The sequence below is a fragment of the Urocampus carinirostris genome, chromosome 11, assembly GCF_059441175.1.
Source record: "Urocampus carinirostris isolate Australia breed hairy pipefish chromosome 11, RoL_Ucar_1.0, whole genome shotgun sequence".
Classification (NCBI taxonomy): Eukaryota; Metazoa; Chordata; class Actinopteri; order Syngnathiformes; family Syngnathidae; genus Urocampus; species Urocampus carinirostris.
This window is the reverse complement of record NC_142359.1, coordinates 30,751,934-30,770,902: the sequence shown is the minus strand read 5'-3', so window position 1 is coordinate 30,770,902 and position 18,969 is coordinate 30,751,934. Positions and strand designations below refer to the sequence as shown.

At 40.8% G+C, this 18,969-nt stretch overlaps 1 protein-coding gene and 1 pseudogene across 2 annotated transcripts in view; both read left to right on the top strand.

Moving 5' to 3' along the window:
- The first annotated feature begins 3,593 nt into the window (after positions 1–3,593).
- tfec (transcription factor EC) overlaps positions 3,594–18,969 on the top strand; it is a 31,479-nt gene continuing 16,103 nt past the window's right edge. The window contains exon 1 of one of the 2 annotated variants that reach the window (XM_088347463.1): positions 3,594–3,668. In XM_088347463.1, coding sequence (XP_088203589.1) covers positions 3,642–3,668 — 27 coding nt within the window. In that variant the 5' untranslated portion in view covers positions 3,594–3,641. Of the gene's footprint in view, positions 3,669–18,710; positions 18,846–18,969 lie in introns of those variants that run through there. The other variant, XM_088347460.1, reaches the window with a different exon arrangement.
- On the top strand, positions 5,028–5,159 carry LOC148357059 (U2 spliceosomal RNA; annotated as a pseudogene).

Below are 18,969 nucleotides of genomic sequence, written 5' to 3'. Positions count from 1 at the left end.
AGCAAAAATATAGATAATTTAGCTTGTTTTTGAGTTTTTTTCTCCCCCCGTGTACTGTGGAGTACTGTGTGGGAACCAAGTACTGTACTAGTTTTTAAAAGATTATTGAAGAATACTTCCTTTAATGTAGTATTATCTTAATCATGTGTACATAGCCTACCATTCGCTACTGGTGACATACAACCAAATATCTTCATAGTATTTCATTTTATAGTTGTCAATTCTGCTTGATACAAGTTGATACGGTAGGGAGAATATCTACGTGAGGACAATATTTTATTGATAAACACTTTACAGTACTCGTTTCCAAGAAAAGTACTTTCAATTTCAGAATGTCGTCCTTTGTAAAAAAACAAAACAAAAAATAGGCAATAAAGATGTTTTACTATTACTAAATACCTATAATGTAAACTTTAAAAGTACAAAAACATAAATATAGGTTTCTATATCACAACTGTTTCAGAATAAACACAGAGAGAGTCAAACCCAAAAAGCTGCAGCAGGGTAACGAAAATATAAATACTTATACAGCAGTATGAATAGCAGAACTCTTCTTAAGACTTTTCCCTGACTCACGTTGTCAGGAAACCCGCAGAAGCGAATAGTATATGGTGCAGTGTGATACCTGACTCCATTCTCATCAACTTAAGCGTTCTGAAAACTGAAGCGCAAAATAATTAGGGTTAGTCTCAGCACTGGTCAATAATAATATGAATCATTGATAATTCTGCGGCAGCAGGGTGGGGCAGTGGTTAGCGCGTGTGCGGCAGGCACAGTTCTAAGGTCTTGGGAACCTCCTGTGTGGGTTCAAATCCAGCTACCGGACTTCCTGTGCGGAGTTTGAATGTTCTCCCCGTGCTTGCGTGGGTTTCCTCCGGGCACTCCGGTTTCCTCCCACATTCCAAAAACATGCATGTCAGGTGGATTGGCCAGTCCAAATTGTCCCTAGGTGTGAATGAGCGAGCGTGTTGTCTGTCCCTGTGTGCCCTGCGACTGGATGGCAACCAGTTCAGGGTGTCCCCTGCCCACCGCCCGATGATTGCTGGGATTGCGACCCTACTGAGGATAAGCGGTGCAGCTAATGAGATGAGATCGCTAATTCTGCGATCTTGAAAAAAAAATTGAGAAGTCAAACGAAAAAGAACACTGACTAAAGTAAGCATTTAATACATTTTGAATTTTTTTTATTATCATGATAACAAGTGATGTACATGCTTGCCTCCTGTGACTGCGTGTCACTACCCTGAAGTCCTTCCCCCTACCAGGTCAGGATTTATTTTTCATACCAAAGACGGCCTTATTAAAAATGACCACCTTTGTTGTATTTAGCAAACATATTTTCTATAAAAATAAAAAAATAGGATCCCCCCTAAAAAAATGTACTGATTTGGGATTGTTTTTTAAGTGACAGTCACTCATTTTTTCCATGGCTGGTTCTGCACGTACGGGTCAGGTTCCCAGGACTACAGAGGCGAGTCTGTGCCTTTGGATTTTTCACAGTCTGAGCCAGTTTGAACGGACCATTGGCAACGCATTGCTGAGTTTAGCGCAAACGTGGATGACCGCCAGTCACGTTGCGCACAACGGGAAAAGGGGTGTATCGTAAAGATTGACATTCAAACGAAGGCTTAGCAGGAAACAAAAGGAAATTCAATTTTGTCCAGCGATAACGGAGTAATAACATTAGGAAAAGATGTTGTCTGTGATGTGGCTTCATCGTTAATGGGATTACAAGCTGGACAGTGTTTCATGCTTGAAATTTCCATTCACCTCTTTAAGTTCTTTCTTTTAAGGCCCTTTCATTTAGATATGATCTGATTTCGTCAAAGTTAAGAGTGTCCATTCAAAGCTAAAAATTGCATCGATAAATCCAGTAGGAAGGGAATGTTACACATCTGCGTGACAGTGAATGCAACGGCAATCGAACCCAGATGGCAGGGAGAGCACCAGATTCTATCCACTAGACCATATATGTTAGAGTAAAGAGAATGTTGTTTCACTTTTCCTCATTGTAAATGACGGACGTTTTGAATACGTACGGCCATGCATTTATTTATATATCTCAGGACGACCGAATTACTTCCCACAATGTCTTTCTAGACATTCAGTGTGGAATGTCGTGTGCTTCGGATGTAACACGGACTGGTATAATGTTTGACAATGTTGTCGTGGCCGAGTCCAATAATAACATTTGGTACTGTGACTAAAAAGGCGCGATGATGAGAAAATACGTAATAACTTTTCACATGTCGTCTGTATCCTTAGTCAAGTCAAGTCACACTCATTGGTTTATCCCTTAATCACAAAATTCTCAAAGGGCTGTAAAGATTACAGACGATTATTTCACCATCCCCTGATTTAAAACCTACATGAGGGCAAGGAAAAACTCAAAACCTCAGCATGATGAAATTTAGAAATCTTGTGAAGGGGACACACATGTCTGTATTCTTGGGTGTCTAGTGGATAGGGTCTGCTCCATGCCGTGATCTTGGTATTAGTCATTGGATCACAATTGTATCCAATGGTATGCAATTGTGATCAGTGATATGTTCCGACTGATCAATAAAAGCGCAAGTACAGCACTTTTTTATTTGTTGTGCAACCCTAACCTGTACAGTTTTAATTCCACAGCCTCTCAACCAAAGTCTCTTGTACATATCCCTGTTCTCAAAGATATAGGATGGGTGATCATGGAACTTGGCAGCACAAGTGCAGTTCATTAAAAGCAGAAATACAGTAATCTTAAAAAAGTACGCTCTGCCGGTCCTGCTCACAGCAATATGTAAGCGGGGATAATGGATCACAGATGCATGAGTACAGGTTACATTTTGTTGGAAATAACAGCAAATAATGACCGAATGTTGCACTTTTTTATTTAAAATTTTGGGGGTTTTGCGTGTCATTTTAAAAAAAACCTGAATATACTTTATCTCTGGTTTGAATTGCCTTACATTTAATAAATTTAAAAAGTCAAAAAGAATTCTTGATTTGGGTTGCAGCTTGTAAATAGGGTGGGATGGCGGGTCCTGAAATCACACCAGTTTAGAACCAACGGTCTTGTGCACCTTATATATGAAAAATTAGACTTTTCATGGGGGGGGGTTGCCCTATAGTGCGGAAAATACGGTACTTTCAACGTCTTCGTAACACAGTTAGCTCATTAAAACTTGTCCAGCATGCATGCTGCCATTGATCTGAGGTCAGCAAAAAATCTGACAAGTCGGGCGGAATCTACCAAACACAAACGTGACGTCCACCGGGGGGATTTTCCCACAAGGAGCGTCCCGTTTCGAGGTGGCACGGTCAGGAAAAAAGGCCGAGACGCCTTGCGCAATTAGCCACGTGACCCCCGACCCCGCTCGAAATAATTCACGAATAACAGAGGGGATAAAGACAAAAAGGCGCAAAGCGTAATACATCCAAGAATGCTGTTAATTGGCCCTGCGGCTTTCATTCCTTGCCCTATTTCTTTCAATTCATTGACTCAAAATAATGGGTTCAGGTTCATTATCAACAGGTCAGAAGCTGGGGGAGCGTCTCGATTCGACGGCCGAGGTTCGAGCACTTGCGTTTTCCGAGTCCGAAGAGAGCGAGCTAGCGAGCGGAGGCGGACATTTTGCCCAAAACTTCGTGCCTTCACCATGCTGGAATATAACTGGTACGGCCAGGTACGTGAACGCCGTGGTCCCTCTGACTGCAAGCCGATAGCGTTTAGCCCGAGGCCATGTTGGAAAAAGAACAGGAACGAAACGCTAGCGTCCTGCTTTTGTTTCGGAATGTCTTTCCCGAAGCGTCATGTGGCTGATCCGCATAAAGAGCATCGTTGTGATGTATTGTTTTTGCGTCACTCTCTTTATCTTAACAAGGGTCTGTAATGCGATTGGAGCCGGAGTACCATGGAATTATTTTCATCCTTTGTTCCTGCATTATTGATTGAGATTTTAAGTTTGTTGTATTTTTTATGTATATGTAGCAGCGTCATGTTACTCAGGATAAATGTTTAGATCGGTGGTCACCGGCTTTTTTGTAGTTTCACGTCTGGCAATAATCATGCAACCCGGTACAATAATGACAATAATGATGACAACAACAGCAATAATAATAATAATAAGCCTAAATTCACTGTGTAACCACTAGGGATGTACATGCCATAGGAAACTGCGTTAGATTTGAACTTATCAACACACTATTTTTACTCACAGTTCCATAGATGAATGTTAGAGAATGAAACAACAGAATAGAATAGAATGGAATAGAATAGAATAGAATATACCTTTATTGTCATTGTTACAACATGGGATATATTGTGACAACGAAATTGGAAGCGGCACTCCAGGTCCACATTTTACAGTGAGGATAAGGAAAACAGAGAGATAAAGGAACAAAGAAGATGTTTTAACTGTCTTTGTTGCATAGGCTTTGTTTTCCTCCGGAGGGGGGGTGTATGAGGGGGTGAGGGACAGACAGAGATGGGCGGATCCAACTAGATGTTTGATCTTACTGTACACACGGTCCAGTGTTTTTCCCTAATTGCTCAGTCCACGTGTTGAATGGATTTGGGAAGTACAGTCCTTAAACATGCCCGATTAAAGTCGCCGGCGACGATAAAAGCTCCGTCGGGGTGTGCAAGCTGCTATTTATTGATAGCAGCGGGCAGGAGATTTAGCGCTATGCTAACAATAGCATCCGGTGGAACGTTACCATCCGGTGGAACGTAAACAGAAAGCACGTTGACCGAACAGAATGTTGTCCTGAAAGATTTAAATAAACACAAAAAAGCAAGACAAGGGAAACAACTCTTTGATGTATCTGATAACGAATCTGACCTAAAAGGACGTTAAATAAACACATTGTAATTTTGATTTCAGTATTATGTTCATAGTTTACTTTATCAACAATTTGTTTTAATCATGGCCTCGCATATTCAACAACGTTGTACCGTGAGTAAAAATACTGTGATAATAAGATAAAATCAAATGCCTTTTCCTATGTCAGCTACATCCCAAGTGGGATTGCTATCGCTAGAGCTTGGTGCCTTGCTTAGCTTGGCTTAGCTTGGCCTTTTGATTTTTGCATTCCGGAGATGGAATAAGAGCTTGCTCTGTCCACTCCACGCATCGGCCCGGTATTGCAGTACCTCCGGGAACGGTGCATTTGCAATGATCGCAACAAGGCTTTAGGGCTAGGACCTTAGCTTAGCCTTTTGGCTGAGAGTAAGTGTCCCGGCTCCTAGGCTTTGTAGCGTATACAGTAATGAACTGACCGACAACGGATAATGGATAATGAATAACGAAGATAGATCAATAACCCTTAAACCCCCCCCCCTCTCACCGCTGCGATCCAGGTTCGACACCAGTTGCATCCATTTCTGTGCAAATTTAGTCAATGTGATCAGCAATATTATTCAGCTAATCTACAGTATTGTGGCTCAAATAAGGTCTTGTATAATGCACACCCAAAGTTTGAGTTATTCAGTGGGTAAAAAAGGTGTTATTACAACACTTACATTGCATTACATCATTTTGAAAAGTGAATTTAAAATTTGGATATTTTTTGACGGATAAAAATTTTACTACACATAAAATTGTATTTATTGCTCTTTTTTCATTTTTATTTTGTATGATATATCTAAATGTAATATGATCTTTGGATTAGGTGGTAGGAAAAGAGTAGTCTACATATTTGCAGGTGTGTAGCATACATTGTTACAGTATGTATGTATCTTTGTGTATTGTTGAGTTTTTTTTAATCGTTTTATACAATAGAATATTCTATTGTTTTGTGCACAATTTTTAAAAAATTCAATTTTTGAATATAGAAGGAAATTAAACATGTGTATTATAAAAGAATGATCGATTGATTGGAAATAATATTCAACCGATTTATTGATTATACAAACATTTGTTAGTTGCAGCCCTAATATTTAAATGGGAAACAGGCCCTGGCATTTTTTTTAATTCATAGATTTGATTGAATCATCAAATGTCGCACCATGAAATAAAATGCACTGAAGAATTAGCTTTTGTCTGAATAGCAGTTTTGGCGGCTTCTTTAATTTTTTCCTAAAATATATTGTGTGGCTATCTCAAAAATGAAAATATATTTGCTTTTATGCTTCTTTGGGTCAAAAAAAATCCTGACTTCTGCCAGGTTGTCCTTTAAATCTAAGCTTAAAATAGACTATAGCTTATGAATGACCTGTGTTTCATTTCGATGATGTCTCTGCATTGTTTGTTGATGCCCTTGCAACATCCATTGCAGCCTGTCGATCCTGAAAGGGGGATTACCTCATGTGCGGACCCTTTTCAAGGTTTTTTCATCTTCTTCATGCTGAGGTTATGATTTTTTCCTTGCCCTCATGTAAGTTTTAGATCAGGGGATCGTGTATTCATAGTCTGTAGTCTGTAATTGTCTCTGGTCTGTGCAGCCCTATTAGACTTCTTGTGATTAAGGGCTATACAAATAAACATGACTTGACTTGACCTGTTAAGTTCCCTCAACATAACTTTGTTTTCCGACGACACGTGATCTGTCGGGATCTCAAAGTATTTTAGTCCGTTTGATTGCCAAGCATGCGAGGTTTCCCATACCTGGGTGAGCCATGTCAAGCAATTAATACCCTGAAACACGCCTTTTAAGCCAGCCTTTTGGTCTGGCGGGCTCCCCATTGTGATGAAAAAGAAAATGTCGTCTCAGGTTAGCATCGCGCAGGTGAGAGCGCAGATGAAGAGATAGACGGCAGCAAAGCCGATCAAGAGAACGGCGGAGACAAACATCAAGGCAGGCAAGATGAGAGGAAGACGTAGTGAAGTGTGCAAATATGTAAATGGGAGATATTTTGAAGAAAACGCCTGATGAGAGGGAAAGTTTGGGGTTACTTCAGGTTGTTTGCTTCGCTTTGGCTATGCACAAGCTTATGCCTTGGTCTTTTACTCATGTGCCAAGTACTCAACATTTGTAAAACGCTACACCAGGGGTTTTCAACCTTTTTTAAGCAGATAGCTACTTTTTAATACTAATTAATTAAAATTAAAATTCAGTTTGATCAGAATTTCTAAAATAGGAACTTAGCTAGATGACTTGCAAAATAGCTAAAAGGTAGCTTGATGGTTAGCAGGAAAAGTAACCAGGTAAAAAAACTATAAGGGAGCTAGATAGCTAGCTAAGAGTAAAAATCCATCTGAATAGTCGGGTTGAATGCTAAAAACAAGGGTTGGTAGCTATCTAGAAAGGAGCCCAAAATTAAGCTTGATAACTAGAAAAAAGAGTAAAATGTTAACCATATAGCATGCAAAAATGTGAAAAGCTATCTAGATCATTTGCTAAATAGCTAAAAAGGTAGCTTGATAGTTAGCTAGCAAGATAAACAGGTGTAGAACTAATAGGGTGCTAAATAGCGTGCTATAACAGTAAAAAACATCTAAATAGCTGGATAGAAAGCTAAAAACAAAGCTAGATAGCCAGCTAGAAAGGAGCCCATTTTTTTTTCCTGAAAACCAGCAAAAGAAGTAAAATGTTAGCTGGATAACATGTAAAAAATGTAAAGAAATGGTTAGATAGCGTGCTAAATATCTAAAAAGGTATGAAAGAAGCTAGCTACAAAGCTAAAAATGTACCCAGATAGTTATCTAAAAGAAAACTGCACATATCTTTGTTTTATAAAACCCATTCATTGGTATTTAGTTTGTTGTATTTCCTGTAAAATAAAGCAATAAAAAGATGAATAAATACAGTTCTTTGTAACACAAATAGAGTCTCCTTCTACTCTCTTATTTAATTGTTTTTAAAAAATTCAATACTTGTATAGATCTTTTTTTTCCCATGAAACCCATGAACTGGAATTTATTCTTTTACATTTCTAAAAAAAACAACATATCATGTTATTAGTATGTCGTTACCATGTTCTTAACAGGTTAATTATTTAAAAAATATGGTTTAAATTGCCTCAGTCTACCACAAAAACAAGCATTTTACTAGAAAATCACATTGACCCAGCACGTGCAAGCCATACTCAGAACAGGTCCACGGGCACACAACTGTCCTTAGGGGGCACCACTTTGGAGACCCCAGCAGTACACCAAGGGGTTGGCAACTATTTGAAGTCGTGGGCCACATTGGGTTAAAAACTTGGCTAAGGGGCCGATCCTGAAGAACTATCTGATTTTTTAAATTATCAATGAGTACACATGCAGACATCTACATGATTTTTTTTCTACATTTGGTTTTAATTAGATTAGTTTCAGTCAATTGGTTTTAAACACAATTGAAGGAAAATAATATTTTAGGTCCCTGTTTTGTATTTTTGCATTCGGATTTTTGTAGTATTTTATTATATTTGTTATATTTTTGCTGTAATATTTTTGTCATTGCTCTTTGTCTCTTGTTTAGTAATTTGTCATACTATTTCTGTTCTAGTATATTTGTATCATAAAACTATTCTTTTTTTGTATATTTCTGTAGAAGTATTTTTGAATTATTCCCATTGTCATATTTTTGTAGTAATTCTGTAGTGTTGTAGTATTTTTTTAGTATTTCTGTAGTATTTTGTAGAATTTTCATGGTTCTACGTTTAAACTACCGTATTCGCACATAAAAGATTTTCTTTAAGTTGTGCGAGGCGCAATACCGGTGCGCCCAGCGTGGCAGCGGACATAGCCTAGATCGGCGGCCTTAGGGTTTGGCACCCGCTCCCAAGACCGGAAGATCACAGATTCGAGCCTTGGCTAAGTTAAGTTTTATCTGGGTGAAATCCGATGATTTTGTGAGATTGTTCACATTTCCAACCAAATGCGATCTCCTGTGATTTTTTACACGTCTCTTATTTCAGATTCAGATTCAGATCTACTTTATTGTCATTCTAGTACACGTGTATACAGAACGAAATGTCGATGCATCTGACCCCCACAGTTTCCTTGAATGTACAGATATAAATAAAGTTGTATTGTATTATGGCTACGTATAGTATTTTACCATAGTGCCGATAGTGCAAGAAGAGTAGCTAACCAGATGTGCAAAATGGGCAGTCAGGTTAACAAGTCAGGTACACAGTAACATTAACACTGTAACAATAACGCTGTAATTACAATAGTGCAGAGAGCAATGTGCAAGGAGTGGCAAGCTATAAAAAAAACTGCCAGTAGTGCAAAAAGTCAGATTAGCAGCCGTTTAGAATTAAGTTAACTATATGTTAGATTGACCATTTAACAGTCTAATGGCCAGGGGGACTAGACTATTGCGGAGCCTGGTGGTCCTGCACCGCACACTGCAGTACCTCTTCCCAGAGGCTAGCAGAGTGAACAGTCCATGATGGGGGTGAGAGGGGTCCCCGGTAATGTTCTTAGCATGGGATAGGCAGCGCTTCTGGCCAATGTCCTGAATGGAGGGAAGTGTAGTCCCGATTATTTTCTCTGCTGTCCTCGTTACCCTCCTCACACTACCCCAGTCGGTAGCGCTGCAGCCTCCACACCACACAGAGATACAGCTGGTCAGGATACTCTCTATGGTGCCCCTGTAGAATGTGGTGAGGGAGGGTGGGGGCAGGTGGGCTCTCCTCATCCTCCGCAGGAAGTACAGGCGCTGCTGTGCCCTCTTAACCAGTGATGCAGTGTTCACGGACCAGGTGAGTTTGTTTGTAATGTGCACCCCTAGGAACTTGATACTGCTGACAACCTCCACAGCCTTGTTGTTGATGCAAAGTGGGGCATGGTTGGGCTGGTTTTTCCTAAAGTCGACAATGATCTCTTTAGTTTTGTCAACATTCAGGACCAGGCTGTTGTCCCTGCACCAGCCCACCAACTGCTCCACCTCCTCTCTGTAGGCCAGGTCGTTGTCATCCCTGATGAGGCCCACCACTGTTGTGTCGTCAGCATACTTCACGATGTGGTTTGTGGCGGACCTAGGGACGCAGTCGTGTGTCATCAAGGTGAACAGCAAGGGGCTTAGGACGCAGCCTTGGGGGGAGCCCGTGCTGAGGTAGATGACATCTGAACTGTTCTGACCTATCCGCACTGATTGGGGTCTGTCACAGAGGAAGTCCAGCAGCCAGTTCCGCAGGGGGGTGTTGAAACCCAGGAGTCTCATTTTGTCTACCAGATGTTGTGGGATGATGGTGTTGAATGCTGAACTGAAGTCCAGGAACAGCATCCGCACATGGGTGTTCTTCTCCTCTAGATGTGTCAGGCTCAGGTGAAGCGCTTATGTATACACCACCATGTCCCGCTTGCGCAAAAGAGGATATGTGATGTCAGACGCAATGCACTGTTAGCGGAAGTACTCGGGATGCTAACACTGCAGCGTATCTAGCAATTCGAAGGTTATTGTTATTGTATTCATGCTTTCGATTCATGAAACGGTGTCCTTTTTCTACCCAGACAAGGACTATGGTGGCGCAGATACTTACAGCGGATTACAATGAAAATAATAAATTGTTGACGCTTGGGCTAATGTGTCTGACTGGACTGTTGTTCTAACTTTGGGAATGTGACTCTAAAAGTAAAGAAAGTGAACCTTTTAATGGAGAATTAGCAAATATGTTCTGGTCTAAACAGAGGACGAGGATTTCGACACTTTTGTTTGATAATTATTACCGGCATTAGCTCTTTTTAAAATATTTTTTTCATTTTTCATTTAGTTTTGTTCGTATGTTTTACTTTGCAATCAATACCCAAATAAGCCTCAACACAACTCAGTTTTGCTTCCGTTGTATTTTTGAATACTTGTATGCTTGTCTGCGTTGTTGTAATGCAGCCGCAAGCAGAGGGCTCCCACGTCCTATCGTGCCGTGCGCCTTGTGCAGTGTTAAATACAGAAATAGAACCAGCTATGGAGACTTCACCTTTTAACACATTACGCCCTATGGTTGTGTAAATACGGTATTTCTTTAGTATGTTTGTAATTTTACTGCAGTTTTGTTTTGTAATATTTATTTGATCATATTTCTGTAGTAGTATTCTTGTGTTGTATTATTAGTTGAGTATTATTTTTGTAGTACTTATATAGTACTTTTTTCTTTTTGGAATGAAAGCAAAATGATAAATTAGGTGCATGCTTTAAGTTTTATATTTAGTTTTGTTGGAATTTTGCAGTAATTTTGTTGTATTTCTGTAGTAGTATATTTGTTGTAGACACACAAAAGGACATTGATGACAGAGTTGTCACCCAAAAACATTGTCATTAGTCGTACTTTATTTAATATATAGTTCATATATTTTGATAATTTTCGTTTGGCAGACTGGATGACAAAGCATGCCGGGCTGCTTGTGGCCCACGGGCTGTATTTTGCCCATCCCTGCTGTAGATGAAATAAAAAAAATAATTTGTTGCCAATTTGGTATAGTGCGGTAAATGCCGAAAAGAGAGGCCAGGGAAACCTATTCCACACAGTACAGTGAAAATGTCATAAGACAAGGATGCAGTATCCTGGGCCTAACTGCATTGTTTTTCAACTAGTGTGCCAGGCCACACTAGTATGCCGCGGGAAATGGCCCAATTTTTGGTGATTACGTTCCAAAAAGAACCGTGATAGTTAAAAAAAAATGAAACAAAAAACAAAGAACAGCCCCATTTACAGGCTCAAGTATTTGGTTAACAAATAAAAGTACCATATAAATGTTTTTTTAATTTTTATTTTCACAAATAACTAATGTACCGTCAAATAACTATAAGTTGGAGGACTGTTTAGCCAATCAGAATAGAGGGCGCTACGGACGATGCAAATCCATGACAGAGCGAAACCGTTAACCACGGTATAGCAACAAATTATCATATCTTCTTTAATTGGTCAGCCTTGTAAATCTAACATTCATCAATATCAGTAGGTGGCAGCAGTTTATAATTTTTCATTTTATATACTAATATCTGATCGAAAAATACTATTTACAAATTATTGTGTTAAAGCAGTTTAAGATCCCTAGAAAAAGTAATCTTCCGCATAATTTTACTGCTTTTTATTATTGTTTTTAAAGTGAAAACGTCATAAGGCGGGGGATACCATATCCCGAGGGTCTACCCTATGAATGTATGACAAGATGAGATGAAAGACTCATGAAAATTACAGTGCTTTGCAAAAGTATTGGTCTCCAAGAACCTTTCAACATATTGCCATATTTCAGGCTTCAAATTTAAAAACAAAGAACTCAATTCTTTTCTAAATAATCAACAATGTGTGAGACTCAATAGTGAAAAGAAAACAAATCTATTCAACTTTTTATTTTGTGCTATCGAATAAAAAAATCCAAAAGTGGACGTTGCAAAAATGTTGTCCCCCTTTGAGTTATTACTTTGAACCACCTACTTTTGCTGCGATCACAGCCACACATTTTTTATGTATGTCTCTAGAACCTTTATATATTTTGAAACAATAATAATTACCCATTCTTCAACAAACAGCTCAACTTCCCCAAGGTTTGATGGTGATCGTTTGTGCAAACTATTTTTTAGATCTTTCCACAAATGCTCGATAAGATTGGATTCTAGACTTTGGCTTGGCCATTCTAACACCTTTTTATTGTTAGTTTTGAACCATTCCGTTGTATATTTTGCTTTAGGTTTAGGGTGGTCGTCGTTTTGGAAGATGAACCTGCGCCCCATTCTCAAGTATCTAGCTGTGTCACATTTTCTGCCAGAAACACCCTGTATTTGGCTTTATCCATCTTACAATCAACTCTAACAATCTTCCCAGTCCTTGCTGAGAAAAAGCAACCCCAGAGCATGATGCTGCCACCACCATGTTTGACAGTGGGGTTAGTGTTTTCAGGGTCATGTGCAGTGTTACTCTTTACTCCAATTTTGGTGTCATATGACCTGAGCGCCTTGTTCCACATATGATTTGTGTCTCCAATGTGGCAGGCCCTTTAATGGTATTTTTAATAAGGGCTTTCTCCATGCCTGTCTTTCATAAAGGGCAGATATATGCAGAGTATAACTAATAGTGGTCTTATGCACTCATGGCGGGTAAGAAGGAGGGCTGTGTATGCCTAAATGTCATCTGATGTAATCATAGGCCTCTTGGTTGCTTCCATGATCATTTTTCTCCTTGTTTGGGCCAAAACAAAAACTTTTCAGGTACCGCCAGGTCTTGGTGGGTTTGCAGTGGTTTTATGCTCTCTCCATTTTGATATCGTTATTATCATTATTAATCGAACATTGCTTCAAGAGAAGTATAAATGTTGCAAAATATCCTTGTGTCCCATTCCTGCTCTAAACTTTTCCATAACTTTATCACGGCTATCATGGTGTGTCTTTGGTCTTCATAATGTTGTCTGTTCTACAGTGTCTGCTTTCACAGACCTCTGACCCCATCACAGAACAGGTTTTAGAATGAGGCCTAATGCCCTCTGTTTTTCATTTTCAGTCAGTTAGGTCGACATTGGATAATTCAGAAGTCATCAGGGAACTTCTGGAGTGATTTGGATGAGCTTAAAAGGGAGGCAATAATTTTGCAACACCTACTTTTTAATTTCTTGTTGTGGATATAATACAAAATACGAAAACATTTTCTTCCACTTCACAATTGTGGCTCACATTTTTTGTTTGTTAGAAAATATTTTCAGTTTTTTAGCCTTAAGTTGGAACCTTGGGGGGGGCAATACTTTTGCCAAGCACTGTACTTCTTATTACAAACTACAAGCTAAAGGTTAGATTAAGCCTGTAACCTAGCAAATGACGGTCCAAAGGCCTCAACTTCTTCAAAAAGCACCAAGATAGCCGAGCCGTGCGAGTCACAAGCCACTCTTTGTATCCGCAGCACAAACCGTATAATATTAGTTCGGCTAAGGTCAAAGCATGATCTAATTTTCTGCTTAGTTCTCATTTAAAAAGCTATTGCATTATTTCATTCCACACAATCAAGTTAAAAGTAGTGCAAGGACAGGGGGTGTAATCAACATATGCCCACCCCCCAAAAAAGAAGCTTTTGAACGGTGCTTCCCAAATGTGGTTAGGTTGAATAAGATGCCATTTTGGATGAATTAAGCTTCAAAGTTGGATAATTCATTGATAAGCATTTTTGGGGGTCCAATTATGATAAGATGGAGCATATTAAAAGTGAATGAGAGTCGATTCACCACTTTGCCCGGCCTGGTGGCACACATCTCGACCGGAGTCAGAGGGCATTTCCGTGTGGTATTGTTCATTCGACTCGGGTTTTCCGTAGGTTACTCTCAAATCTGTTTTCGACTGCTCTCGTCTTTCTTTGAACTTTTTCCACACTGTAAATTTCACCGTTGATCTCTCCAACTATTTGGAGAGAGAAGTAGTTGGCTGTTACACCTTTCCCTGCCTCTCCCGATCAAAATTAAGATCCGTCATGTGATTCATTACGGCCTCATGCGTATTGTAAAAACTTGCTTTTCGAATAAGGAACCAGAGTCTGGTTTCTTTCACAAAACATTTCTTTCAAAACATAAGACAGGGTTATCCTCAGTAGGGTCGCGGGGGTGCTGGAGCCCATCCCAGCAATCATCGGGCAGTGGGCAGGGGAGACCCTGAACTGGTTGCCAGCCAATCGCAACAGGATTATATGTTAAACGTAAAAATGAAAAATGAAATGAAGACCAGCTGTGAAAACAAAGAAATACAAGAAGAAACAGTTGAGAGCTCCATGTTGGGGTTAGCATTAGCAATATTAGCAATGGCCGTCCCAGTCAGGCTAACTTGCCGACAAAATTATAGCTACTCAATGATTCACAGATGATACCTGGACTAACTATCATTAGTTACTTATATACTACCCACACACCAATACCTAACCATACTCACCCACCCACAGACTATACCCAACTACTTATACAATCACTGACCCACCCGCCGCAACCAACCTACCAAGCATCCAAGCTAACTGCGAACCCATGTACATACGCACATACTAAGCTACCTATCTTACCTACCTACCCATCTACCTACTTACCTACCTACCTGCCTACCTACTAGCCTACCTACCTACTAGCCTACCTATTAACTTACCTGCCAACCTAATTTCCTACCCACCTACCTAATAACCTACCTGCCTACCTACCAACTTACCTACCTACCTACCTACCTACCTACCTACCTACCCACCTAACTACCTACCCACCTACCTACCTATCTACCTACCTACCTACCTACCTACATGCCAACCTACCTACCTACCTACCTATCTACATGCCAACCTACCTACTACCTACCATCAATGACTTGTTGTTTTGAATACTTGTTCACTGGATATCGACAAAGCCAGGCACCACTCTCCACGTGCTGGCGTGGGTTTCCTCCGGGCGATCCGGTTTCCTTCCACATTCCAAATACATGCATATCAGGTTAATTGGCCAGTCCATATTGTCCAGAGGTGTGAATGAGCGAGTGAGTTGTCTGTCTCTGTGTGCCCTGCAACTGGCTGGCAACTAGTTCAGGTTGTCTCCTGCCCATTGTCCAAAGATAGCTGGGATGGGCTCCAGCACCCTCGCAACCCTACTGAGGATAAGCGGTGCAGATAATTGATGGATGGATCTATATATTTTATGCAACCAAATTTGACAGTGTCCTGTTAATTTGTATATAAACAATAATCACGTAGTTGCCCTCTGTAATCTGTATAAATGGCTGCAATATTTAATTCATACAAGGATGATTAAAAGTGCAGAGGTGCATGGTGTCCATTATACATTCCTTTTCTAGCAGGATAAAACAGTCCTCAGATGTGCCAGACGTACTTTGATGCCTCAGAAGCCGGGCCGGCCCTTACCACAAATCCCTCATGTTTAAAACATGCCGTTTTTTGCGCCGACAAAGGTGAGCACTCGCGCTTCTGCACAGCCCTCCCAAAACTTAGATTTATATCTATGTTCCAGACAACTTGTGATACAACAACAGACATCCAAATCGTTTATACTGATTGAATTCAGAGACTCGACGGGAAAAACGTGGGGAAATCAGAGAGCGCTCTGATCTAAATCTGTTACAATGAACATTAAACCTTGTTAAGGTCCAACAATAAATGTCTCTAGTAACACTTTAAGCGTTTTTTTTTAAATTCTGGTGTCTCGTGAGGGGCAGTCAGATTTACACAAAAAGGAACCTCATTCATCATTTGATTTACAGAGCGAAAAAGCAACATATAAACTGCTCCTTTTTAACAAAAGCATGAATACGTTCAAGGTTGCCCTGTGTCCTCAATTGGCCCTGCCTGTATGGCGCCAGCTGCGGCTTGTTGCCTGATTGGTTTCCCTCCTATTTAAGCTCAGTGCTCTCTCTCACCGCTTGTCAGTCTGTCAACAAGCCTGTGCACCCACTAGACGTGTGTTCTGACTCTGTCCGGTATCCTGCTTGTGTATCCTGTCCTGGATCGCTCCTGTCTATCTCGTCCTGTTTGATATCTGACTCTAGTCCCCAGTGTCTGGTATTGATCCGGTCTGTCTCGTCCTGTCCGATGTCTGACTCCAGTCTCCAGTATCGGGTATCGATCCCCTCTATCTCGTCCTGTCTGATATCTAACTCCAGTCTCCAGTATCGGGTATTGATCCCGTCTATCTCGTCCCGTTTGATATCTGACTCCAGTGTCTGGTATCAATCCTGTCTGTCTCGTCCTGGCTGACATATTGCTCCAGTCTCCGTTATCCAGTATTGATTCCGCCTGTCTCATCCTGTCCGATATATTGTGCCAGTCTCCAGTATCCGGTATTGATTCCGTCTGTTTGTCCTGTTTGATATCTGACTCCAGTCCCCAGTGTCCGCTATCGACCCCGTCTGTCCGGTTTCTGATCGTGTATCTGGTATCAATCCTGTCTGTCCCGTCCTGTCCGGTATGGATCCCGTCTTTCCGGCATCTGCTTGTGTATCTGGTATCGATCCTGTCTGTCTCGTCCTGTCCAGTATCTGCTCATGTATCTGGTATTGATCTCGTCGGCCTCTGGCTTCCTGTTTTTCCACGGCGGACTTCTGTCTTACTTCTTCTGCCCAGCGATCGCAGAATCACTGGCGTTTCTGTTCACGCGCATGACTGCCCCATTCCCGTAAAATAAAACTTGTGTGAAAACATCAGGCATCTGGGTCCTCTTCCTGTTCTGGTTCTGACAAATACATTGGTAATCGTCCATTATAAAAAAAGTGTAAGCAACAAGAAAAAAAAAATAGTGGATGGCTTGATATGCTCTTAGCTTGCTAAAACTATGACTCAATTCTACTGTGTGGCGATGAAGTGTGCACCAAATTTGAATCCTGTCCCTACTATGAGGCAAGAGACTGGCATACCTCACTCTGCATCTGCAGCACAACACAGCAGAGTAATACCCTACATACTATTTGTATTCATGATATTCATAATATAATATGGCGGCACAGTAGCTGAATGGTTAGTTAGTTCTGAGGCCAAGGGTTCAAATCCAGCTACTAGCCCTCCTGTGTGGAGTTTGCATGTTATTCCCGTGCTTGCGTGGGTCAGGCACTCCGGTTTCCTAACACATTCCAAAAACATGCATAACAGGTGGATTGGCCGGTCCAAATCGTCCCTAGGTGTGAATGAGCGAGTGAGTTGTCTTTCTCTGTGTGCTGTGCGACTGGCTGCCAACCAGATCACAGTGTCCCCTGCCCACTGTCCGAAGATAGCTGCGATGGGCTCCAGCACCCCCTCGACCCTACTGAGGATAAGTCAAGTCAAGTCAAGTAATTTTTATTCGTATAGCCCTTAATCACAAAGAGTCTCAAAGGGCTGCAATGAAATGATCTGCATTTATATAGCGCTTTTCAAGTCAAGACTTCCCAAAGCGCTTTAAAGAGTGCTTCACATTTCCCAATAGCAGTCGTGCAGCCATGCAAGGCACTAACCTGCTTATTGGGGGCATTAGGGGTTCAGTGTCTTACCCAAGGGCACTTCGACATGTAACAAGGAGGAGCCGGGATTTGAACTGCGATCTCTTGATCCCAAGACGAGTGCTCTACCTCCTGAGCCTAAGCGCTCCAGATAATGGATAGATAGATAATACAATGTGAAAATTCAGCTAGTTTAAAAAAGACAATCCAGACTTTGAGAAGTTCAATGAAAAATAACTTAGAATGTATTATTCTTAAAGTTGTCGTTTTCCATTTTAATATGTGAGTAGGATTTTTCAGGTTTGTGTGAGTTTTTCATTGAAAAGAGTTTCTTAGGGGGCAGGGCATGTCATATTCCAGTTATTCTTTTCAATGATAATTATTTTTGCAATGTGATTTTCTTTTAATGTAGAGATAAGATGGGAATGAGGTAAAATTCTTGTAACGGATACATTTTTGGGGTGTTCTCTGTGGAGTACTTCTCATGTTTTCGGGTGTCACAAAGTTTTAAGTCACAAATAATCTATGTTGATACGTAGAGAGGTCTTGAATTGACAAATCTGAGGGCAGCACTTTCAAAAACGCCACCAAAATTCAATCCATTGTGATCCATGTTTGTAATCCCAGGAACGACAATGTCTCCTTGGCAAAAAAAAGAAAGTCAGACAAGGGAAGCGGCTGTGGTGTAGATAACCTGTCAGAATGTGCTGAATTTTCTGCAGGAAGGAAAAGTGTCTGTAGAAGCAAGTTGTTAGCATCTAGCAGGCCCAACTGCCGTCGGTATTTCTGCTTCTGTCAGGTTTTTCTCAAACACACATACGTTAATGCACACACCCCCCGCACACAGCGGAAGCGGCTCCCCAAATAAGCTGATGTGTCATGCCTTCCATTCCTCGTTGATATTTCTGCAAAGCTGAGGAAGACAGTTGCGGGATTTCTTCCGTTTGGTCTAAAGCTTTGAGAATTTGGTGGTTTGCTCCGCGATGGGGGAGGCCACGCGTGCCATGAGCCGGTGTCGCGTGGTCAAAGTTGTGGCATTGACCGAGATCCAGCTGCTGCAGGTAAGGGCGGGTGAGAAGGAAGCAGTAGTAAAATAGCCATAGCTTTTGGTTATCTAGAAATATGACTTATTTTAGTTATCGTCAAACCTGAGGCCTGCGGCTCTTTGCATTTTTGAAAATGGGC